This window comes from Ornithorhynchus anatinus, chromosome 3, assembly GCF_004115215.2.
Source record: "Ornithorhynchus anatinus isolate Pmale09 chromosome 3, mOrnAna1.pri.v4, whole genome shotgun sequence".
NCBI lineage: Eukaryota > Metazoa > Chordata > Mammalia > Monotremata > Ornithorhynchidae > Ornithorhynchus > Ornithorhynchus anatinus.
In genome coordinates this window covers 72,912,053-72,938,234 of record NC_041730.1, presented here as the reverse complement: position 1 = coordinate 72,938,234, position 26,182 = coordinate 72,912,053, and the positions used below count along the sequence as shown (strand labels likewise).

General features: G+C 41.5%; 1 protein-coding gene across 4 annotated transcripts in view; it reads right to left on the bottom strand.

Moving 5' to 3' along the window:
* Positions 1–26,182, bottom strand: part of ZNF532 (zinc finger protein 532) — a 127,458-nt gene that overhangs the window by 62,199 nt on the left and 39,077 nt on the right. For all 4 annotated transcript variants that reach the window (XM_029060118.2, XM_029060119.1, XM_029060120.2 and 1 more), the window contains 2 exons: positions 17,265–19,630; positions 3,928–4,109 (listed from right to left, as the gene is read on the bottom strand). In XM_029060118.2, the coding sequence (XP_028915951.1) occupies positions 3,928–4,109; positions 17,265–19,630 (2,548 nt within the window). The remainder of the gene's footprint in view (positions 1–3,927; positions 4,110–17,264; positions 19,631–26,182) is intronic.

The window sequence follows — 26,182 nt, the reverse complement described above, 5'->3', positions numbered from 1 at the left end:
GTGCAGAGCGCACAGGTGATAAGTATAGTGCTCTGTCCAGAAGGTGCTTAATCTGTGTTATAGATTGATAAGAGGTTCACAGAAAAGAGTTACACTAAGAGTTGCAAGACAGTGTTAGGCTACAGAGAATGATGAGTGGTATATGATAAAAAGTAGTATATAATCCATTAAGTGGTAAACTCTTCGAGGGCTGGGAGAGTGACTTCCACTTCTATGGAGCCCTCCAAGTGCTTAGGACCGTGCACAGAAGGAGCTTAATAAATAATACTGATTAGTTGACTACAGAGTAGAATGAAATAGTGATATTTTGAATTGGGTTGGTGTGAGAGAGGAGGGGATTCTAATCCTGGGGACCTTATAAAGAGGGCCACTGGATTTGATGGAATTATAGGTTGCTTTTGAAATGACAATAGGCCAAGTTGTTGATACATGACTTTTGGGCACTTAATACTCACTCCAGACTCAATCCCATAGCACTTATGTACATATCTTTACATTATTTATTTACATTACATATTTACATTATACATTATTTATATTTAGACTGTCTCCCCCTAGATTATAAACTTGCTGTGGGTAGGGAACGTGGAATGCCAAGTCTATTACACTGTACTCTCCCAGGTGTTTATCACAGTGCTCTGCACATAGTAAGCATTAAGTAAATCCCATTGATGATGATGATGATGACATGGATGAGAGAAATTTTAGAGTGTGCTAGGATGTCAAGACTGTGGAGACAAGAGTGAATTCAGCTGAGGAAAACTCTTCTTACATATGAATGTGTACATATCTGTCTCTATATTTATATCTATATATAAGAATCCTGTCACTGAAACAAAGAGACTTAGGATGTCCCCAATAAAAAGGATAAAAAATGTAAAAGGTAAAGAAACTGAGATCCATTCCATCAAGAAAAGTTTCTATTATAAAGAAAACATCCTCAGATCTAAATCTAGCCTGGCAGATAGGAAAAAAACAAAAAAAAACCTAACAAATTACCTCTCTGGAAAACAAAGATGAGTTTAGGAGCAAGAACTAATCCCTGAAAATGAAGGTTAACCTATAGCTAGCAATGACACTGTGAACAGACACACTAGAGGGTGAAAACAACTCAAAGTGTTCCTGGGCGGTGGTGGGGTGGGGTGGGAGAGCAGTGAATGCCTTCCAATTGAAGAAATAATAGAAAGTTAATTTCATAATTACTTAGCCTCGGAAATATTGCCTAAAACAAAACACATTGGGAATTGCTTTTATATGTTCCCAAGTGGCTAACACAATTCTGTGCTCGCTGTAGGTGTTTAGTGCAATTGCTAATGCTATTTTATAGGAGCTATAACTGCTATATAGACTCATTTACTCAGGTATCTAATGAAATTAGTTTGTGGCATAAGCACCCTCCCAACCTCCCAGCGCGCACGTGCGCGTGCACACACACACCTACACACACACATTTATTGTATAAGGTGATATCAATGACAGTGAATTATTTTTCATTTGGGTGAATGTGGTTGAATATGAGAACGGGAAAGTACTTTCAGTGTAGTATTTTTACTTTATTATATGGCTCTGGTGAGGATTAGAAAGAATTACAACAATACAAAATCAATCGATGTATTCTAACCTACTGCAAACTTGGAGAATCTAGGAAAGGTGTAGTTTCCACCAAAACTAAGGGATTTCGGGGGTGATAACATGAACCTGTCATCGCCACTTTCACACATTTCAACTATTTCAAGTTTGAATATGCTGGAGTTGAGCTCACACTCTTATGAATATTAAAACTTAATTCCAGCAATATAGCAATGTAAAGGTAAAAATTGTCTTTTTCCCATTCACTATTGAAACCAATCAAAATCTTTAGACAGTAAATGAAAATTTTCTTAAAGTTAGTGCTTACTTCCGATTGGTTCATTTTCCATCAAAACAAATCAGATGTGAGAGGGGTGGAGAAAGAGAGGGAGGTTGAAAAAAGCTATTCAGCAAGGATATGGTATGACCATAGCCAACCAAGTTGTCTCAAACACATGGGATATAAACCTATCATGTCAGAAAACTGCCCAGCTCCCTGGAGGTCAGAGTTGAACAACTGTCACAGATTTTACTCTCACATAATTGCTACATGCAACATCAAATTAGAACCATATTTCCATGGCCTTCAATAACACCACCACAAAATCCTTACTATAATAGCGTAAACCAAGGATAAATACATAAGGCTATTGAGAAGCAGCATGGACTGGTGGATAGGGATGGGGCTGGGAGTCAGAAGGACATGGGTTCTAATCCTAGCTCTGCCACTTGTGTGTTGTGTGATCTTGGCCAAGTCACTTCACTTCCCTGTGCCTCAATTATCTCATCTGAAAAATGGGGATTAAAGCTGTGAACCCCATGTGGGACAGGGACTGTGTCCAACCTGATTAGCTTGTACCTACCCCAGCGTTTAATACAGAGCCTCTCACATAGTGCGCACTTTACCAACACCATAGAAAAAAAGACAGACAACGCATTCCTAAAATTCTGAAGAGATTCAAAGATCATTCATCGCTCTTTTTGAGCTGAAATTTTAGTGAGTTTTAATTACATATATTGGTCTCTCATTTCCAGTACCTGCCAAGTTTATTTAAACCCTCAACCCTTCCTCACCTTCTCAACTTTTGACGGGCTTTGACTGACCTCAGTGGAGATTACAGTCCATTCAATATAGCATTAAATGTTGGCAAATCTTTGAGACTGGTCAGGGTTGCCAGGTAGAGCAAGGCACACGCTGGCCACGATCAACGGCTGGAGCAAAGCACATGCTGGCCACTGTCACTGGGTGGAATGAGGCACAGCCTGGCTATGGTCATTGGTGGGACAAGTCATCCACTGAGGAACTGAGTAGGTACGGTGATTGGTCGGGGTGAGGCACACGCTAGCCACGGTCATGGACTGATCAAGCAATACCCTGGCCGTGGTCGATGGGCAGGGTGAGGCAAACTTTGGCCAGGGTCACTGGGTGGAATGAAGCACACACTGGCTTCACAGAACTGAAGACACACTGGCTTCAGTCACTGGAGAGGCTGAGTCACCCACTGGCTGCCATCATTTGGTGAAGCACAGCACACACTGGATGCAGGCGACAGGTGGAGCAAGGCACACACCGTTGTGGTCCCGGGTGGGGCGATGCACGCACTGGCTCTAGTCATTGGTTGGGACAAGGCACACAATGGCTATGGTCAATGGGCGGGGCAGTGACAGCACCATCTTTCCCTCCTTCCTGCACCTAAGCAGAGAAACCGAGAAAAGCATCCACAGTAACTGAAGACTTCCCTCCCACCACCATGCCCACAGGACTAGGAATAAAAATTACGGCAAAACCCCCATTTTACAGACGAGGAAAGTGAGGCATAGAAGCAGTTAAGTGAGTTGCCTGAGGTTATACAGCAGGAAAGTGGCAGAGCTGGAAGTAGAACCTAGGCCTCTATCTTCCAGGCCCATGCTCTTTCCACTAGACGACGCTGCTACTCATCTACCAACATGCTGCTGCAGCGCTAATATGTTAGGATAAGGTAGTTTTTGCTCAATGAGGTGGAAAAGCAACTCTCTGAACATTAAGGACTTATATAATTAAATATTAAAACAAAGAATTTATTCATTCATTCATTCTTACCCTTTATTACTGGCACATATTCGCAATACCATTTGATGACCACTTGTATTTTGCTTTTATTATGTTTTAAAGGAGATTTATATTGTTTTACTCAATATTTTGGATCTCAGAACTGCATTTGTGTACATTATTTCCTGTGGAGCCTGAGCTTTAGAGAGCCCTTTTTTGCTTTACCCTATTTTCCTGGGACCAATTAAAAGGGCTAAATTGGGGTACAGCAATAACACGATTAAGTCACAACAGAATTTTACTTGCACATGAGGAAACAGCATACTGACCGGAAACCAACTCTCCGTGTATAGTGCAGACAGTTCTTGGTGACATGGGTTTGGAAGTGGACCGATCTGCAGATTGCCCCACATTCGGGGCACGTATATGGAGATTTGTGCTGATGGATTCTCTGGTGGGATGCAAAACTGCACTGGTTAGGAAGCAGCATCTGGCAGATAGTGCAAGTCTTCTAAATAAACAAAAGGAAACACAGAAATGAAAAGTGAAATTTGGTTGCACCACACATTTCCTGTTCCGCAAAGAATTTTGGCTACACCTTAAAAGATAACCCACACAAAATCCCTCATTTTAAACACTATCATAGTTGTGGCTAAACAAACCAATGGAAAAAGCCAAGTAATTAATTTAAAGGTAAACGTACACCTGCTTAATTTGGTACATGTGAAAAATGTTACATAATTCATTCTAACCTAACCGGGTGAGACAGGGGCTCAGTTACTTTTATAGTTCCTAATTCAATTAATGTGAGTGTCTCTTGCATAATACTGCTTAAATGTGATACGTCTGAACTTGACTTTCTCTTTCAAGCCTGACAACACACACTTTATCCGACAGTTACATGTTCAAACCTTCATTTTCATGCATATATTATAGCTAGTTAATATTTCGTTAATATACCTTTGCTGGAGTTACAGTCTCAATCACTCATTATTTTCTTCGAAGCACCCAAAAGAATTTATAGGCTAATCAATTTGTGATCACTGTTTCTACAATGCTAACTCTGAAATACGGGTGTACGAAAGAACATCTTAAATTAGTTTGGGGAGTGGGGGAGATGGTTTGCAACCAATTTGGTCTTTAAAATGACTTATTTTTTAATATCAACACCAATATCAAGTTCAAAGATACAAATTCCAAACTAAATTAATATTCTGCTTTACAGCTTTAGATTACTACTTTATTTCCATTTAAAATGCACACATAAAAACTAAGGTTAGGTGCTGTCAAGTCAGTAGAAAAATCAGAAATGAGTGTGATCCACTCTTCTCTAATACGAAGCTAAACAGCAATCTTTGGGCACCATATATGAAACACTTTAAAAATCACTACTAAACAAAAACTTGCAAATGCAGGATTTATCTTTAAATCTTACTTCATTAAACCAAGCTATAAATGCCAGTGAAAAAGAATTTGCCTTTTATGTGAGTCAGAAAAACACTGGCAAAACTCAAAACTCTGCCATCCTTTCTTTAAAAAAAGTGTCTTCCAAATTTAAAACGGTTAATCTTTAAATGACAAATAAAATACTAAAAAATGGTCCTTTATGGTACTTTTTAGTGTTTAGAAATTCAAATCATAAAGCGTGCTCACTATTATTCAATTTGGGACTAGTCAAATCTTAAAATTGATCTTTAAATTTACTGAATACTTTAAATATTTATGCAAGGCAATACAATTAAGGGCCACGTGGGAAAGGGACCATCTCCAATCCGATTTGCTTGTACCCATCCCAGCGCTTAGAACAGTGCCTGGCATATATTGAGCGATTAACAAATGCCATTATTATTATTAAACTACATTTACACTGCTAAACATTAACTCTAAACACATTTAAAGAACTTCACAGGCAGCTTCTGTTTGCTACAGCTCCATTAATAACAGCCATCATACCTAAACTTTATTATTGAGAAACAGTGTTAGAGTGGGTAGGTTTCGTTTTGTTTTTATCATGTCCTAATATATCAAAATAATTTAAGATCTCAGAAAAGTAATCCTTTTCTGAAATATTCATTGTGTGTTAACATTAGTCTCAACTATTAAAATGTCTCGTACCTTACCGTTTATCTTCATTTCACCTGGGACTCCCATACTTCCACACCACCCTTCCAAGAAGATACTGACCCCTAGACTCTACTAGGTTTACTAGTTCTGCAGGAAGTGGACCGGCAAAAAAGGACTGGAAAAGAGCATTGGAGCAAGGTGAGAAAGCTGTGCTCTTCTGTACATTGTGCCACTGATGTAATACACTGACTTTTATATATCAATATTCATTTCATATTTATAAAAGGGGTTCTTCTCTGGCACCAGAATGTGAGGGGAAGAATGAAATGTTTAGAGAATATTTGGAGCTTTCTGAAAAAATTGTGCTTTTTGACTTATGGTCAGCACTCCCATAATGAGGGGGTTAGGTTCTCCATGAACCCGGGTTAAGAACTAGTCGTGGTGGAATAACCGTGTCTTGACTGATGCTACACAATGCACACAACTATATCCTTTGACACAGGGGTGTGTCATTGGAAGAATGTTCTCTGATTCTCAAACACCATTCTAACTCAAGATGTTAGTGGTTACAAGTGTCATGCAAGAACTGAGTGTACAGCACTAGTCCTTTTCAATTACTGTCAATCAATCATATTTACTGAGCACTTGCTCTGTGCAGAGCACTGCACTGTCATTAATTATCACTGAATTATTCCCCTTTATATCTCTGGAGTGGTGTCACTGATTAGATTTTTTCAACATCCTAATTTCCATAAATTTATACTTTTTATTCTGCACTAATTGAGCTCTTTTAAAATGCCCTTTTATAGAACTCTTCATTCTGATCATTTTTCAAGCACTCCTCCAAGGTTTGGACCCTAAGAGACTGTGTTACGGAGGATATATATTTTTTTAAAGACAACAAAGGACTTAGACCATGTAGGTGCAAGATAGTCTGTATGTCAACCAGAACCTGGGGCTGCTCACCATGGTTATATATATAGATTTAATGACCATTTTTAGCAATAGATTTTGCTTCCTAATTTATCATCTCAATTTCAAAATGGGAGCACAGGACACTACATTTTAGAATTATTTGAAATGTAATGGAATAAAGTAGACTTTAAAATAAAAATATTTATTCAATTATTTCAAAAACAACAAGCCCCCAAAGAGATCCCAAAGGGAAAATGATAAATTTTATTGTTGAGAACTACTTCTGGAATTTGCTTGAATTTGTCACAGGCTCAATTAAGAGCAAAAGCCTAACCATAACCCTGTTTAAAATGGTCTTACCACATTTATTGAGCTTCAGAACCAATATCACAATTTATCTTTTGCCATCTATGCATTAATAAGGACCAATACAAAAGTGGAGAATCTGGAGTACTCTTTGATTACATAAGAAAATGGCAAAACAAAATTTCTTATTCCAAAAATAGAAAAAATGTTTTTTCATATTCCTTCCAAAGCATCTTTCTTTGCAGCACTACAAAAGAAAACCTGAATGTTATGCCACGGAAAAAAGCCACAGACCATCCGCATGAAGTATCTTTGAAGTGACAAAATTAGTCTGTACCACTAACAACCACAGTGTCAAAGCAGCAATTTGACTAAGGTGAAGAAGAATTAAACATTTACATTCGCTTTGGTTAAGACTCCACGGAAGATCAGTAGCAGCCAGCTGCTGTGGTTATGAATACTAGCAAAAGCTTTGCTGTTGCAAACCACCTTACATGTATGATTTCAGCCTGACAAGAATTACATATTTTGCAATGACAGAGACTTAGCACACAGAAGAGTGAGCGGCAAGAGATGATTTTCCTTCTAGACAATCCATTTTTGTATTTCATAATGACAGGTATGCCCTGAGACAATCATAACAGGCATATCTTGTTATGAATCTTCAGAATTTCTCAAAATCTACCCATAGGTATTGTAAATAACACATTTCTTATTTTTGTGAATGGAAGACGCACAATTAAGCCAAAGGCATTCTGTTAGAAGTAAACCCTAACAGATTTGCACTCAGAACCATAGGGATAAATCATAAGCCCTTCAGTGGAATTTTGCCTTTCAGCTTTCCAAAATTTTATATTTTTTATGGTATTTGATACTTACTATATGCCATGCACTGTATTAAGCACTTGTGTACAAGACAATCAGGTTAGCCACAGTCCATGTCCCACCTAGTGTTCACCATTTTCACCCCCATTTTACAGATAAGGTAACTGAGGCACAGAGATACTAAGCCACTTGCCCAAGGTCACAGAGCTGACAAGTGGCAGAGCTGGGATCAGACCCCAGGTCCTTCTATCAGGGCCATGCTTTAGCCACTAGGACATGCTGCTTCTCATTTAGGTCAACTCCCAGGACTCTGGAAAATATTCAGTGGAAAAAAACCTGAATGACATTTTAAATGGAAACTATTTTTCCATTTCTGTTCAAAACTGCAGTCAAGGTGCAAAAGTACACCGCAAAATAGTCATGTTTGACTCCAGAGCAAACTACTCTTCAAAGTTATTTCAATAATGTACACACTTAGGAGACGAGGAAGAGCAGATATTTAAAATCAGGATGTAATCTCTGGAATCCTTACTTGTCCTGATCTGCTCTAGGGCTCTGCATGGCCCAGGCACGAAGAGTATGTGGTGCTCTGCTGTTTAGGTTTGACTGATTGCCCCACATTCTAGAGCTCCTCTGTTTGGTAGTTTCAGGTGGACACATGGTGGGGAGGAGGCTGTTACACAGCCTACCATATGAAGATTCGCCGCTCCAAACACAAGGATTTTCAACATGTGCAACAGAAGTAGAGGGCTGCGGGGATTTGTGGTTCCAGCAGTCCACAGGGAAAACAGTTCAGGCATGGTTCCATCTCCCGGAGGTGAGACTGGACCCACTTGTAAGTCTGCTTATTATTGCACTGTACTCCCCCAAGCGCTTAGTAAAGTCTTCTGCACACAGTAAACACCCAATAAATATGACAGAATGATTCTGCCAAAGCTCACTTTCAGTCGAGATTAGTTTCCGTCCATCATCCATTGCCATCATGGATCTGTCAAGGGCAGAGTAGCATCTGGATTTCTAGGGCACATAGGGAGCTAAGTGTTTTTGGTTTTTCTACGGTATTCGTTAAACGCGTACTGTGTGACAGTCACTGTACTAACATTGGGGTAGATATAAGGTAATCAAGTCAGACACAATCCAGGTCCCACAGGGGCTCATAGACTTAATCCCCATTTTACAGATGAGGGACTGAGGCACAGAGAAGTGAAGTGCCCAAGGTCACATGGCAGACAAGTGGGGGAGCTGGGATTAGAATGTAGATCCTACTGACTCCCAGGCCTGTATTCTGTCCACTTGGCCATGCTGCTTCCTAAATTTCAACTTCATGCTGCTTGCTTTGCTATTCTACTTCTTTGCTGCCAAATGCTTCCATTAATGATATATTTTATTAACTACTTACAGGTGCTTTTTAAGAAAAGCATTTTTTCATTTTTACATTTCATTTTTACAAACTGAAAAACCAAATTAATCAGGAACACTGAGCTGATTGTTTTCATTATTCTACTTCTCTATCAAATGCTATTACATTATTATTTACTATATATAATTTACTATATTTTATTACCTTTTAAATCAAGGGGGATAATTTCTCAAAATGGAAAAATCAATCATATTTATTGAGCTCTAATTGTGTACAGAGCACTGTACTAAATGCCTGGGAGAGTATGCTGTAACAGAATTGGTATATATGTTCTCTGTCCACAATGAGCTTACAGTTTAGAGAGGGAGACAGGCATTAATATAAATAAATTAGGGTCTGTACATAAGTGCCAGACTAGTGAATTCTTCCTTTAGAGCATTTATTCTACCCTGAAAAAAGTGCAGCCAACAATCCTAAAACCTTGGGGGCTGTCAGAAATGCAACACCCTCTTATGTCTCAAAAGGAGACCACATAGGAAACCACACAAGGACTGCTGCAGCAGCCCTGCTCAATCACCAGGCAGGCAAATCTGCTGAGGTTGTCCAAAGCCAAATTGCCAGCTATGCTGTGCTGTACACTCAGAGAGCGCCGTGCCATGTCCTATATATCCCCAGGGTGGGGGAGAAACAGGAAAAGCATTTTTCCCCACTTTGTAAACCTGCGGAACTACGTGACTTTACAACCACCCAATTTTCCCTTAAGTAAGGAATACCGTATGTGTAAAACTTTGCATTTGAAAATATGAGAGTTGGTGCTCTGGTAGCTGAGCCCCCCCAGAGATGACAAGCAGAAATTCCGGTTCATACAACCTCTAGGTTTCTGCTCCATGGGAGCACCAAAATCCTCAGGAGTTGGCCCCTTGGCTGGGGCCTTATCCTGCCTCCCAACACTCTGCCAGATCAGCCAAGTTCCCAGAAGTAACGGTAGGGTAGAAAGAAACCCTTGTTCTACCCTCAGGACATGAACAACGGTGGAAGTTTTTCACTAAAGACGGATTTGCCCCGAATGAAGACGTACCTAAAAACTGCACCTTCCAACTTAACTTTTAAACAGTTTAACAAACTTAACTGGCATAGTTGATATATTTGTTCTGTTCAGTTTGAATTGCCCTTTGTGGTTGAGTGTAAAATAACCTATTATAGTTGTCTGTCCTCCCTCACTTAAGCTGTGAGGATTTTGTGGTCCAGGACCCCTGTCGGAATTGATTTTCACATAATGACTCGAAAACCTAGGCTGTGAGCTCCTCCCGACTGTAAGCTTGCTGTGGGCAGGGAGTGTGTCCGCTAATTGTTATAGTGTACTACTCTCCCAGGTGCTTAGTACAGTGCTTCGCACACAGTAAGCACTCAATAAATTTAAGTTTTTCTGCGTGGAAGATGGCAATGGCAAGCCCCTTCCGTATTTTTTTTTTACCAAGAAATCTCTAAGGATATACATACTAGAACAACTACAGAAGAGCGAAGTTGGATGTTCTGGAGAAAATAAGTCCACACAGTGGCTATGGATCGGAAACGACTCAACGGCATTTGATGATGATTACTGCTGTGCTATTTGGGCTTGTGGAGCAGAACCACATGCTCCCATTTGTTCTGTCCTTTCGCAGCCTGGGCCCACCATGCAGTGCTGCAGTTAAGCCCAACACACACGCATAAAAGCACCAGACTCCATATTCCCCTAAGCTTGATCAGAGAATTCTGAATAATCAAAAGAAAGTCTTGTGTTGCCATGAACGAGACCCACACAATATGGAAACTGGCAAAAGTGAGAGAGTCTGTTTCAGCAAGAGATGGTTTGCTTATTTTTAAGACTACTCGGGTATGCTCTGGGGGATCTGGACATCATATAAAAAAGTCAGTCAATCTTATTTATTGAGCACTTACTGTGTGCAGGGCCCTGTAATACGAGCTTGGGAGAGTACGACAGAACTATACAACAGACAAATGCCCTGTACACGAGTTTACATTCTAGAAGATGAGCTTACAGTCAAGACGGAGGAGTGGATGTTGGCAGAGAGGGAAATGAAGGGTTTTATACTCTCCCAAGCTCCCGGTACCGTGCTCGGCACACGGTAAGCACTAAAGAAACAGCACTGATTGAATGATTGGAGTGGAACAAGAGGTAGGGAAAGAGATACAAGTCTGGCATACATGCTGCCTGTTGGTGTTGAGGATCTCCCAAAGATTTTGCTACTAAAGTGAACTAGCAACGATGACATGTTGGCACAATCACATGGAAAGTACGTGTTAAATATTCATTTCAATTCTTTGGAAATAAAAACAACTTTAGGCAAGAAAAGTTGAATTAAGCTTAAAAAACTAAACTATCTTCAATACAAGTAGGGAATTTCCTAATGGAGCTTAAGAAACTGAAACATATTGTGTTAGTATTAAGGTATATTGTAGACCCAGAAGGATTGATGGAATTTGCACTATAATATTACTGAATTCATTTAAGACATGTAATATAAAAGTTCAGAATGGCCACAATATATTAGCATTAAACAATTTGAGTCATCGATCTAGGAGTTTCTCAAAACCTCAAGATAATTATTAAAAATGTTCTAGCTGTGGTTTTTTGTTCCAAAAGGCACACTGATAGCAGTGACCTCTGAAAATAAATTCCACAATTAAAAAAAAAAAACTAGATACATTTGGATAAAAATGAGTCCAACTCTGTCCAACCTGATTAGCTTCTATCTACTCTGGGGCTTAGTACAGTGCCTGGCACATGTTAAGCACTTAAAAACACCATAAAAACAAAACAAAAGATGGATGGACTTAGAACAAAAAGCATTTTTCCAAAATGATCAAAATTAATCCCCTTAAGATTTAAGGTCTTTATGGTGGGGTTCGTGTCTCCCAACTTTACTGTACTTTCTCAAGTGCTTAGTTTAGTGCTCTGCATACCATAAGTGCTCAATAAATACATCTGATTTAGTATGCAGAGGCAACACATCTCTAAGAATAAAGCCAAGATTAATCTGAAATACTGACAATAACTATGGCATTTGTTAAGCACATCAACATGACCAAAACTGAGCTCCTCATCTTCCCTCCCAAGCCCTGTCCTCTCCCTGACTTCCCTATCACTGTGGATGGTACAATCATCCTCCCCGTCTCTCAGGCCCGCAACCTCGGTGTCATCTGACTCGGTTCTCTCGTTCACCCCACGTATCCGATCCGTCACCAAGACCTGCTGGTCTCACCTTTATAATATCGCCAAGATCCGCCCTTTCCTCTCCACCCAAATGGCTATTTTACTGTTACAGGCTCTCGTAATATTCCAGCTAGATTACTGTGTCAGCCTGCTCTCTGATCTCCCTTCCTCCTCTCTCTCCCCGCTCCAGTCTGTTCTTCACTCCGCTGCCCGGCTCATCTTCCTGCAGAAATGCTCTGGGCATGTCACTCCCCTTCTTAAAAACCTCCAGTGGTTGCCTATCAACCTCCACACAAAACAAAAACTTCTCACTCTAGGCTTCAAGGCTCTCCATCACCTTGCCCCCTCCTACCTCTCCTCCCTTCTCTCTTTCCACTGCCCACCCCGCACGCTCTGCTCCTCTGTCACCCACCTCCTCACCGTCCCTCGTTCTCGCCTACCCCGCCGTCGACCCCTGGGCCACGTCCTCCCGCGGTCCTGGAATGCCCTCCCGCCTCACCCCCGCCGAACTAATTCTCTTTCCCTCTTCAAAACCCTACTTAAAGCTCACCTCCTCCAAGAGGCCTTCCCAGACTGAGCTCCCCTTTTCCCCTCTGCTCCCTCTACTCCCCAATTCACCTCTTCACAGCAAAACCCTCTTTTCCCCCTTTCCCTCTGCTCCTCCCCCTCTCCTTTCCCTCTGCTCCTCCCCCTCTCCTTTCCCATCCCCTCAGCACTGTACTCGTCCTCTCAACTGTATATATTTTCATTACCTTATTAATTTTGTTAATGAGATATACATCACCTTGATTCTATTTATTTGCTATTGTCTTAATGAGATGTTCATCCCCTTGAGTCTATTTATTGCTATTGTTCTTCTCTGTCCGTCTCCCCTGATTAGACTGTATGCCCATCATAGGGCAGGGACTGTCTCTATCTGTTACTGATTTGTACATTCCAAGCGCTTAGTACAGTGCTCTGCACATAGTAAGCGCTCAATAAATACTATTGAATGAATGAATGCAATACTATATGCTAAGTGCTGGGGTAGATGCACGGAAATGAAATTGATACAACGTTTTGTCATTAAAAAGTGCAGTACAACTGTTGGTGAGAGGATTTCACCTCCCCACTAACCACTCACATGGTTTTTAAGCCCTATCCCTAAATACAAATATGTTGGCTTGACACAGCGTGGCTCAGGGGAAAGAGCCTGGGCTTGGGAGTCAGAGGTCATGAGTTCTAATCTTGGCTCTGCCACTTGTCAGCTGTGTGACTTTGGGGAAGTCGCTATACTTCTCTGTGCCTCAGTGACCTCATCTGTAAAATGTGGATTAAGACTGTGAGCCCTAGTGGGACAACCTGATCACTTTGTATCCTCTCCAGCACTTAAGAACAGTGCTTTGCACATAGTAAGCACTTAAATGCTATCACTGTTATTATTATTATAAACATGAAACATCCAATTTACAGGTTGAGGTTACTTCAGATTAGATTTGTGTCTTTTCTGCACTAATTTCCTGACATTAAACAGCTAACATGAGTGTGGCTTGGAAACTGCATTTTATTTCATAATTCAGCCAGGTAAAGCCAGAGAAGTATTAGGTTGACTTCTTGGAGACACTATTTGGATAAGAGTTGGGAACAGGTCTGCTAATTCTTTTGTATTGTACTTTTTCAAGCGCTCAGTACAGTGCTCTGCACATGGTAAGTGCTCAAAAAATACCACTAATTGATAAGAGATGACTTGTTGCATGCCAACTCTTTGGTCAGATGCCTGGCCAAGCGGCAGCTCCTATCCAGGGTACTGGAGAGCTGTCCCAGTTGCTTCACCTGCTTGGACTTTGAAGAATGACAATTGGTGGTATTTATTGAGCACTTCATGTGTGCAGAGCACTGTACTGAGCACTTGGGAGAGTTCAGTACAACAGTTTCGGTAGATATGATCCCTGCCCACAAGAAGCTTTCCCAAAGGAACCTCATGGATGCAGCAAGAGAAAGGCAGTACCGGGGACAGTTTTGAAAGTGTACAAAAGCCTGACTTAAGGGAAATATGCCGACATACATTGCTAACAAGGACTTGGATTTGGGGCTAGTGAATATGGCTCAAAACCTTGCATTGTGCTCAGCACAAGCCTTATTAACACTAGGTTGGTTCTTCATGTTGAATTTGCCCTATAAAGTTCCAGGGGCAAACTGGAAATGTATATGGCAGATTTACCTTCAAAATACACGTTTGTCCCAAGGCACCCTGAGCCAAACAGATCTACCTGAAAAAATAGCAAGAAAGCTTCTAATCTAACTTCAAAAACATAAAAGCAAATACTGAGAGGGTCCAAGCAAATTATCAATATTTGCCAAAAAGTGAAGTGAAAAGGAAATACTTCTTCTTCTTTTGACTCCTTCCTTGATATCTGACTTTAATGCCTTAGGCAAAATGGGGAAACCATTCACTGTGGTAATTGTTTTAAAGGATGAGAATACAACTGGAGTCACATAGCAGGGGTATCTCAAGTGCACATTTTTACGATGAAGAGGACAACAATATGGGAGGTTCTCATTCCACTTAAAGAATATGTACAAATTTCTACTAAGATAACCCACTAGTTACCAACCTACCAAACTATTCTACTCTCCTTTGAGGGGTACATCATATGGGCCTGACACTTATACAAGCCTGCAAGATGGTGGTGCTACTCCCCTAACTGTTCTTATTTCAGAAACTAGAGCAGGAGGCACTTGAGGATTCTTTGTCTTTTTATCTCAAAGAACTTAAGAAGATTCTCTGGTCCTCTGAAAGAGGAAAAGAGGGATGGATGGAAGAGGGAAGGAGAGAAAAATGGTTAGGATCCTAGGACACTACTCTGCACACAGTTTAAGTGCTCAATAAATACAAACAATTGATTGACTGACTGGAAGTTTCATGGAAGTTTGTGGAAAGCAAAGAAAAAAATATTCTAAGCCAGTTTCAAGGGGATAATTTATTATCCTAGCACTTCAATCCCATTGTGCTTCTCCATTGTATCGGTAAGTTTATTAGCATTACAAAGGGAACTTAATTGCTTAAAGTTCTCTTATCATAAGCTTACGGGTAACAGTGAACTTAAAAGTAGTTACGATTATGTTCTCCATGTAATTCCAATGAACTCTGATAGTATCAGAGAAGCTCAAGGTTGTCTCAGAATCGCTTGAAATGTCAGTGTTATCTGGGGCCAAGGAAAAGCATTGCTCAGAATGATATACCCTGAAAGCTAAAATTGAATTAAAAAAAAAATGGAGGCTACAATTATTTCTGCCATAATACCTGCTTTCATCATGAAATTTAGACACAACATTGTGGAAAAGTTAGGGAATGCTCCTTCCTCAGCACGCATCAGATTGGTCTGGAAAGCACATGATCTGGTATTGGCAGCACTGGTTATGTGTATGCTTGAGGCATCAGTCAAGTGATGAGTAGCAGAATGTGAGTTTTACATAACATGAGGTTCTTTGAGAACACGACCCCCGTTGTTACAGGAGAGTTGACTGTACTCAAAACCACGATTAGGAAAACTGTGATAGGCCATGAAAACAAAGGAGTCTGTAGAGTTCCCTTTCTCCATACAGCAGAAAGTTGGATGACTGAGACCAACACTACTGGGAATTCTGTGAAAATGCAGCAATCTCCTTCTTTTCATCCTGCACTGGTTATTGGGGAGGGGGGTAAATGGAAAAAGCCAGTTCATATCAGTTAATTAGAAGATTACAGGGAACAGAGCAGACTGGACTAAAATAAAAACAATTTGGCAAATTGGCTTAAAAGGGGGAGGACCAGATGCCTTGATTTAGACAGAATATCCCAGGGTTTTAGGAACTTTAGATCATCTTTGGGACACAGTTGAATCCTATACCACTGAAAGGGGTAAAGAATGGTTGGCTCATACAACCTTTATTTTCCCTTCTCTTCATTTCCCTTTTCCCCTTCAACCCACATAAAATGACCAGATTAATGAGTACCTTTCCCTGGTTCCTCTCTCTCTATCCCCTCTTCTTTGTTTACCATCTCTCTGCTTTCCTTTTTATTTCACCTCTTACTACCTTTCTTTTTCTCATTTTTTGTCCCTTCGCTTCCACCTCTTCTTATGTCTTGGATGCTCTTCTTGGCCTGCTCCCTCCTACTCTAATTCCCGTCCCAATTTGAGCTGTCCAAATTCTGGTCGCTTGGCTTTAAAAATATACTAAGATCATTGGGATACTTGAAAATATCACTAAATGAAACGTACGGATCACTGGAGAGAACATGATTGAAATAAAAAACTTCTTATTGAAAATGTAATTTTAGTAAAACACCAATTCACACTTCACTGCCACAGAGTCAGCAAACCACAGCAAACCTACTATTTAAATGGGCATAGGTGGTTACTTGTAGTTTTGGGTCACTGAAAGGAAATATATTATTCTGAATATCTTCCCTGAGACAGTCAATCTGATTTTAATAGGCACACCAACAAAGTTGATACCCAATAAGAGGATTCTACTACATGCCATAAATCCAAGAGCTATAACAAAAGGAACGACATACAAAATAACTGAAGACTGTCACTACTGTGCAGTATACCTGATGTGAAATTCTGAGTTTTGAGTATTACTATCATGCTGACTGACCCTGTAGTTATCAAAATCTCCAAAAAAACCCCATCTCCAAAATTAACAAGCCCTAATACTCATGCAATAAAGGTGCCAAGATCTTCCCTTTCACTTGTTCTAAATCAAACTTTTCCATATTTATTCCTCGATTTAACTGTTCTAAAATGGCTTTCAATTGTTTACAGTTGGTAAATGTAGTGGAGAAATGATTTCCTAAAGGGAGTTTTATGGCTCAATAATGTAACATTTTGGAATGAAACAACAGCTACCATTACAAAGTTACAGAGCTACCACTCTCAACTGATACAGATCCTATTTCTGAAATATTAGTTGCTAGTCTTCCGCCAAAACACTAAAATGTAAAGATACTCTACTTGTCCACTCGTGTCTGCAGCCTGCTGGAAATGCGTAGCAAGCGACGTCTCATCTTGGAAAACTTCATTACACTCCAAACATTTTAGACTATGTCTACAGAGTTTTGATGGATCTTCATCTAGAGGCATAGCTGGAATGATAGGTGTGCTCGAAGGGGCTGAAATTACCGTCCCCGTTATGCCAGACTGAATCTTTGTTACGGTATGGGTGCCAACTCCCATCGGACTCTGAAGAGAAGAAGGTGCGGCGGAAGTATTGCTTGAAGGAGAAGCTATCATTTGATCGGCCGGAACGGGTTTTAAAATTAAATGGGAGCACTGCATTACCACTCCCTTTTCCTTATGCCCGCGAGCATGGGAAAGGAGACTGCATTTGTTGTAGAAAACTAAGTTCTTTGTACAATGGTTACACGTTACTTCAATGCGCACACTCCGCCTGTCATAATGCTGCGTCAGACTCTTTTCAAGGGCAAAGGAGTCGCCGCATTCCAAACACTTGTAACCCCGGGTGGGTAACGTGATACCTGCGTTAGCTGGAGGGCTAAGGTTTGGGATGTAAACCGGGACAGGGTTGACGCTGCTCAGCACCTTGTTGAAGGCTTCCACTACAGAACTCTGTAAAGAGGACACCACCTGGACTCGCGACACTTTTTTGGGTGGCTGGGAGGTGGCCGCCGAAATTATTGCCTGCTTGATTTGCTGCTGAGGTTTCGTTAGCACTTGACGGAGTTCGGAGGTGGCCTGAGCACCTTGAGGCAGAAGATTAAGGTTGGCAAGATGCACGGTCTTTGGCACAAGTTTAGCGTTAGCGAGGCTAGACGCTGGCACCACCACAGTCTGCTGCTGAATAGCGTTGGCAGCCTTGATAATGGCACTGCTGGCACTCTGGACAGACGCAGCAGAGATGACCGTGGCCTTCACCGTTGTGTTGTTAGCGAGCTTCAAGTTAATCACCTGGGAGCCTGCCGTCTTCACGGCCGAGACCGGGAGGAAGGCAGTGGCCACGGGCTTAATGGTGACCTGCTTGGGGGCCAAATCCGCGGCAGCGACTGCGTTTGTCACCACTGCCGACTGAAGGGGCGCTCTGGGGGGAGAAGAGAGGACAGCGGCAGAAGCGGGAGACGACAGGAGAGATGTCATGGAAGCCACCATAGAAGCCGTTTGCTCAGAAGGTTTTTTCCCGGCATCCAGATCGATTTCAGGCAACACCCTGGTTACCGTTCTCTTGATTTCTCCAGAGGAAGTCTTGATGGTTTTAATGCGAACCTTGGGGATTGCTGGTGTTGATCCTGCAGGAGAGGACGGAGACCCTTTGCTACTGTTCTCGCTCGAGACACTCCTGGGGCTGTCTGGTGGCTTTACAGATGCCTTTTTTGCCCCATCAATTAGACTCTGTGACTCGGGCGACTTCTCCACAGCTCGAGGGCTTTCAGTCACATCTTTTGGTAAAGGAGAAGATTCCCCTGAATTGGTCACTGGCTCTTTACAGGTATCTGATGCAGCTTTCTTAGCACTGAGGGCTGCAATGGCGGCGATGCATGAAGAAAGTTTAGCAGATGACTTGGTTTTGGCCTGGGAAACGCTGGCAAGATTAGCCTCATTCTTTTCAGAGCTTAGCTTTCCATCCGGGACCCTGTTTTCAAGCAACTTTTCGGAGTTTTCTTTCAATTTCTCTTCCACTTTTCTAACTTTAAAGGGTTCATAGACGCCCAAGTTCACAGAATTTGTTTCGGTCTCTCGCTTCACAACTTTGTTTTTGTCCACACTGCTTGAAGCAGATATCCCTGGCTTGATCAAGTTCTCTCCTGCAAGCGTCTTGAGTTTTTCATAGTCCTGCTGGGAAACCGCTCCCGTTAACACATTTGCTCTGAAATTTGAACACATCTCTTCCTTATCAGGTGGGTCATCCACCTCGATCTTTTCATCATCATCAAATTCTTCAGCACTGGAGATGGGGCTAAACTGGTTGAACGCTGATTCTTTAAGGGTCACTTCGGAGGGGGGTCCTTCCTCTTTCAGAGATTTCCCTCCATCCTTACTGTAACTTTCAAGAGTGGATGCTGTTAGGAACCCGTTGTGTAAGCCATTCCCAGTGGAATGATGGCCATCTTTATCTCCTCCTTCAGAAGAATCGATGTTGCGTACGTTCTTTACGATAACACTGACTCCAACGTCAGACGACGAGGGGGCGTGAGAATCCTCATCTACATGAGTGTTCTGCTTTATGTGGCCTTCGTGGTCATCATGTCCAGACTCGATAGCTGCTTTAGGATCGACCATATCTGGGATGTCGAAGGCTGCAAGAAGGTCATCAAAATCTGGGGTCTTCATATCCCCCATGGTCATGAATTTGTTTAGAAGAGGTTCTGTGAAATGAGCAGAAAATAGTTCCATCAGCACCCAGAATTTTGGCATACTGACTTGTAGTATAGCACTATACAACAAAACATGACAGTGACATCCTGGGTCAGAGCAGTGGTCCATACAGCCCAGTGTTCTCTCTTCAAAAGTGCATACAAAAGATGCTTGGAAGAATACAGTGTGATGGTTATCCTCCTTACATCCATCCTTATGGTTAGGAATGGATGTCCAACAACCTTCCTATCGTTTCCCTCAAATTATTCATTTACCTACTCCTTTCTTGAATTTATTGGTAGTTTATGCCAAAACAGAGGGGCTGATGATGACTAAGAAATATTACTAATGCTAGTAAGAGCCGCATACCAAAATGAATAAACTGCCACTTGCCTACATACACACTCACAGAACTCAAAAATTACATTTGGGAACTGGTATCCCTTAGAGTCAGGATAGCCAACCCTCCAGAAACAGTCTGAGACCTACAGTAGCAGCCAGCAGTCTGCTTAATCATTGCAGCCCTGATGCTCCAAGAGCATCAGAGGAACTTAGAAGACTCACCATGAGTATGGTCAGCTTAAGCCTAGTAACCACACAGCACTATACGGTGAGAAGCTTGAGGTACTTCGATGAGGTAGGGCTGAATCCACCCCACGTTCCTGCCCTCGATGTCTCCAAATTACCTCAGCCTGCAGTGTTCAGTAGGGAACTGAGAAGGTCCTAGGGAAATAGGTGACAATGCTTCTTCTGAAATCATAAGCAGCACAGAAGCAGTGTTGCCTAGTGGAAAGAGCATGGGCCTGGGAGTCAGAGGACCTGCCCGCCGGTTGTGTGACCTCAACCAAGTCATTTAACTTCTCTGTGTCTCAGTTTCCTCATCCGTAAAATGGAGATCAAATCCTACTCCCTCCTACTTAGACCGTGAGCCCTGAGTGGGACATGGACTGGGTCCAACCTGATTATCTCGTAAATAACTCAGCGCTTGGTTCAGGTGATTGGCATAGAAGTGCTTAATACCATAATCATTATTATCATCACGAAGAATGGCCCCAAATATCATTTGGTGAGCCAGGGCTGCTCATTCTGACCCAACTATCCCCTAACTCAACCTGGCCACCGAACAATCTCTCCAGGAGCAGCAGAGATCTTGATCCTTAATCCCTTCCTGGTTTTTGTTTTTTCTTGAACTTAAGAACTATGTGACAGGCACTGTACGAAGCACTGAGGATGATGAAGCACTGATGATGATAAAGCATCACAGGGTGGGATACAATCCCTGTCCCACATGGGGCTCACAGTCTTAATCCCCATTTTACAGAGAAGGGAACTGAGGCAGAGAAAAGTTAAATGATTTACCCGAGGTTACACAACGGACAAGTGGCAGGGCCGGGATTAGAATCCAGGTCCTTCTGACTCCCAGGCCCATGCTCTCTTAGTAGTTAAGAAAAAACTAACTCAGTTCTTTATCACAATAACATTTTGTCAAATATCTGAGTCTTCAGTCTAAAGTGTGAATCTAATCAAATTTATCAATCAAATTTATTGAGCGCTTACTACACGCAGAGCACTGTACTAAGTGCTTGGGAGAGTACAATACAGTTGAATTAGCAAACATGTTCCCTGCCCATAGCGAGCTTACAGTCTTACAATTTACTTCAAAGCTCCCACAATTAAACATGCAAAATTTTCTCAGATTTCAGAAGCATTCCATATTACATATAGGTAGGGGCAGGGACGATTTACTTGATTCTTCCTCTGGATTAGGAAAGGAGATGAATAAACCATTTTAAATTCAGACACTGAGACTTTAAGAGTTTCTCCAATGTCTGCGTGACTCTGGATACTGAATTCCAAGGTGGGGCTTACTGGAGTTGAGCATCATAATATGGCAAATTGCCATCCACACCGTGGACACCAATGTGCTTCCAAACAGAAGCCGTTGTGAAGTGGGAATAAGCCAGGAGCTACGTTAGATTGAAACGGACTGTAAACTCTTCTTTAATAATAATAATAGTTATGGTATTTGTTAAGTGCTTACTATGGGCTAGGCACTGTTCTAAGCGCTGGGGTAGATACAAGGTAGTCAGGTTGTCCCACATGGGGCTTCACAGTCTTAAGCCCCAATTTACAGATGAGGTAACTGAGGCACAAAGAACTGAAGTGACAATTGGCAGAGCTGGGATTAGAACCCACATCCTCTGACTCCCAAGCCCTTGCTCTTACCACTAGGCCATGCTGCTTCTTTCCTTCACCTGAGCCTCGAACTGGTCTAAAATGGAGAACAGACACAGAGAATGGAAAGGATAACAGACAGGGTTACTCCATCAACTGCTTCATAAAAAGGTTATCTAAAGACTTCCATTCTGGATAGCTTTTTAATTCAACTGACATTTTTCAGTGTTAAATTGGTTCAACTTGCTAAATGAGCCATCTACAAAACAGTGACAGATTACCACAGATCAGGCAAAAGGGAACATTAAAGTAGCATGATGCTAGTCGAGTTATCAAAAAATCAGGCACATGCGTCATCAGGAGTTGCTTACCAGCGATGTCCGCCCTACTTAAGATTTAGGGAGTGTGCGCCCTTGAAAAAACATGACAGAAGGGGCATTCTCTTTTCCCAAAGCTTTCCAAGGACAATGATCTCATTGTGACTGCTGCCCCAAGACTGCTGTCCTTTCTGAAGCTGTTGTCCCTATCCAAATTCCTACCACTGTGACTTCTGAATCTGTCTGGTCCTCCATCGTTCGGAGGAGCTACTTGTCTAAAATGCATTGCTGAGGGTAATAAAGTACCACAATAAAAAAAGTCAAGGAGCTATTACTTTCATTCTCACCGTTTTCTTACTGATCACTAAATTCACATCAATGCACTACTGCCCTAGATTCTCCTCTTTGCAATATCAATGTCACCCATGACTAATTTTGCATTAGTGACCACTGAATGTACCTATCCATCAGTATTTATTAATCTCTCTTACATCCTGATTTGGTCAACCCCCCTCAAAATTGCACTGCGACCAGAAAATCAGCAAACACATGTAGCAACTCTGTTAAATACAAAATACTTAATATAGGTGTGAGACATCAGAAGCCTCCGATCGATATTTCCCTTGGACAGAAAGGCACTAAGAATACTAGTACCTGAAATATCAGCAACAGTTAAATGAAAGAAAAAAAAAGCTTCTGATTATTTGGTTCTAAAAACGAAAACTCAAGAAGTGAAAAACACATTTTTAAAAATTGTTTTCAAGAACCAGTTAGGTCATGGCTCAATGCCATGAATTTTTAAGAAAACAAAAACAAGAAAAAAACCTTGAAGATTACATGGAGATCCAATCTTTGCATCTTCCGTAGGAGAGAACAACCAAAACAATCAGGACGACGAGTCATTACCGAATAAGGATAAACTGGGAAGATTAGAATTTTTCTATCTGGAAAGGCAAAGGCTGAGGGAAACAGGATTGAGGTTTACAAAATGGCAAGGGAGGTGAGTGGAAGGATCAGAGACCTGCTGTTCACTAGGAAGCAGCGTGGCTTGGTGGAAAGAGCTTGGAATTAGAGGTCGTGGGTTCTAATCCCAGCCTGGCCACTTGTCAGCAGTGTGACTTTGGGCAAGTCACTTAACTTTTCTGTGCCTCAGTTACCTCAACTGTAAAATGGGGATTAAGACTGTGAGCCCCACATGGGACAACCTGAGTGCCTTGTATCTACCCCAGTGCTTAGAACAGTGCTTGGCACATAGTAAGCACTTAACAAATCCAGCATTATTGAGAAGCAGCATGGCTTAATGGAAAGAGCATGGGCTTGGGAGTCAAAGGTCATGGGTTCTAATCCCAGCTTCGTCGCTTGTCAGCTGTGTGACCTTGGGCAAGTCACTTAACTTCTCTGTGCCTCAGTTACTTCATCTGTAAAATGGGGATGAAGACTGTGAGCACTACATGGGACAACCTGATCACCCTGTATCTACCCCAGCGCTTAGAACAGTGCTTGGCACATAGCAAGTGCTTAATGCCAACATTATTATTATGATTATTACTATTAAATTCCACAACAGCTGGATGAGGAAGTGAAATAAGCAGGAGCCCGGGAGTCGGGAGACCCAGATTCTAGTCCCATCTCTGCCACTGACCTGGGCAAGTCACTCAATCTATATGCCTCCATTTCCCGATCTGTAAAATGAAGATAAGATTCCTGTTTTCCCTATCTCTTAGATAGTGTGCTCTGGGAAGGGAAGGGACAGTGTCCAAATCCAATTAATTTTTATCCCCTCTAGATTGTGAGCTCCTTCTAGGCTGTGAGCTCACTGTGGGCAGGGAATGTCTCTACCAACTCTGTTGTAGTGTATTCTCCCAAGTACAGTGCTCTGCACACAGTAAGCACTCAATAAATATGAACGATTGATCCACCCACTTCTTAGCACAGTGGTTGGCACACCAGCACTTAACTCCACAATAACAATAAAAATCAATATTGCTAAAGCTTACAGGTGAAAGGTGACCAAATTAAAGCAAACAAAAGGAAAAACCTTCCTATAGTGGGTGTTAAGCAAATGGAATTTCCTACCACAGGAAAATTTCAAATGCTTCAAGAGTTTGGATATTTAATAACAGATCCATAATGGATTATTTACAGAAAGGGATGAGTGTCCAAAAAGAGCACCTACTACATTTCTTTCCCCAAGCACCTTTTATTGGACTGACCATTGGTCTGAGTTAGTAAGGCATTTCACACGTTGTTATATCGCCTCAAGCAATTTATTCTGTTTCCATCATTTCAAATTGAATGTTCATATTACTCTGGACACTCAAGTTCTGTCAATCTATGAACTTAATTTACTCTCCGTGAATTTGTGGTCATTGTTCTTCATTTTAAAAGTCATGTTCAATATTATTAATCTTCTCTTACAACATCCCAGCATTTACTGCAGACTAACAAGAAGAGAAGCACAGGACAGAACAGAAGATTTCACATACTTCCTTCCCCAGGGGGTTTAGAAACTTAATTTGATAGGCAGGCAGCCAGCTAAGATGCGAAGATGAATAAAACGCTTAGTCTATTACCCAGGTCAGCACAATGCACAGGTACGCAAACTAATAAACGGCCCTGGAGAGGATACCTTTGAGCTAACGTAAGCACATCCAACAGTGTTAAATTCAGCAGAGGCTATTTGCTGGAAATCCATCATCCAGCAAATCTTTCAAAGAAGCAACTGTTCTGGAGGATAACAATAATAATATTTAAGCCCTTACTATGTGCTAAGCACTGTTCCAAGTGTTGAGGCAGATATATGATTATCAGGTTTCAGTCCCTGTCCCAGAAGGGGCTCACAGTATAAGAGAAAGTATAATTTAATCCCCGTTTTACAGATGAAGAAACTGAGGCACAGAGAGTTAAGTACATTATCCCAAGGTCATAGAGCAGACAAGTGGCAGAGCTAGAATTAGAACCCAAGTCCTCTGATTTCCAGGCCTGTGCTTGGATAGTGATAATAATAACAATGATAGTAATAATATTTGTTAAATGCTTACTATATGCCAAGTGTATTCAGAGCTAGGGTAGATTCAGGATAATTATTCATGAGACTCACAAAGTAGAAGGAGAACAGGCACCCAAATTCCCATTTTGCAGATGAGAGAACTTAAGCACAAAGAAGTTAAGCATCTTATCCAAGATCATAAAGCAGGTAAGTGGAGTCGGGATTAGAACCCAGTCCGTACTCTTTCGACTATACAAGTCTGTTGCCAACTTGTTCATTCCAAGCACTTAGTACAGTGCTCTGCACATAGTAAGTGCTCAACAAATACTATTGAATGACTATACAACACTGGTTCCCATGAATGAATGTGAAGATTGAGGAGACTTTTTTGGTAGAGGAATGGGAAAATTTGTTTGCATATAGAATAGTTCCTCAGAATAATCATAAGATGAAAAAACAAGTCTCAGAATCCTGGAAAACCATGACTAGGACGGCAGCAAGAAACCAAGCAGCCATCCAAAAAGCAGTATGAATTATAGTGTGAGAAAGGTGGAAAGACCAATATTTGGCCTTTGCCTTTCCTTATCACTAGTTGATGGCTTCTTTGCTCCCTGATATCAACCCTTCACAGTGTAGAGTGGGAAGAAGTGGGGAATCACACCCTTTCCTGCTCTGAGGGCCATTTAAGGCCATTTAGGATTAAAATGAAACTTCAGCAAGTCCAAATTTTCTACTTTATATGCACAGCAGGGCTGCACTTGAATCATGCCTCCAAAGGAGGAGATGTGGTAAATCACGTCAAATAATAATAGCAATAATAGTATTTCTTAAGTGCTTACTATGTGCAGACCATTGTATGAAGGGCTGGGAGAGAATACACAGGTAGGAATTGGACATGATCCCTGTCCCTTGGGGGGCTATCAAAGAGTTTAATTGGGGAGTGCATATAGAGCATTCTATTATTTTTCGACTGCCTAGTAGACTAGTGGCCTGCCTGATGTGAAGGAAAAGGGAGTTCTAGACTAGACAGAGGGGTGAGCAGAGGTCATCAGCAGGAGAGATGAAAGGGAGTAGACCAGCTT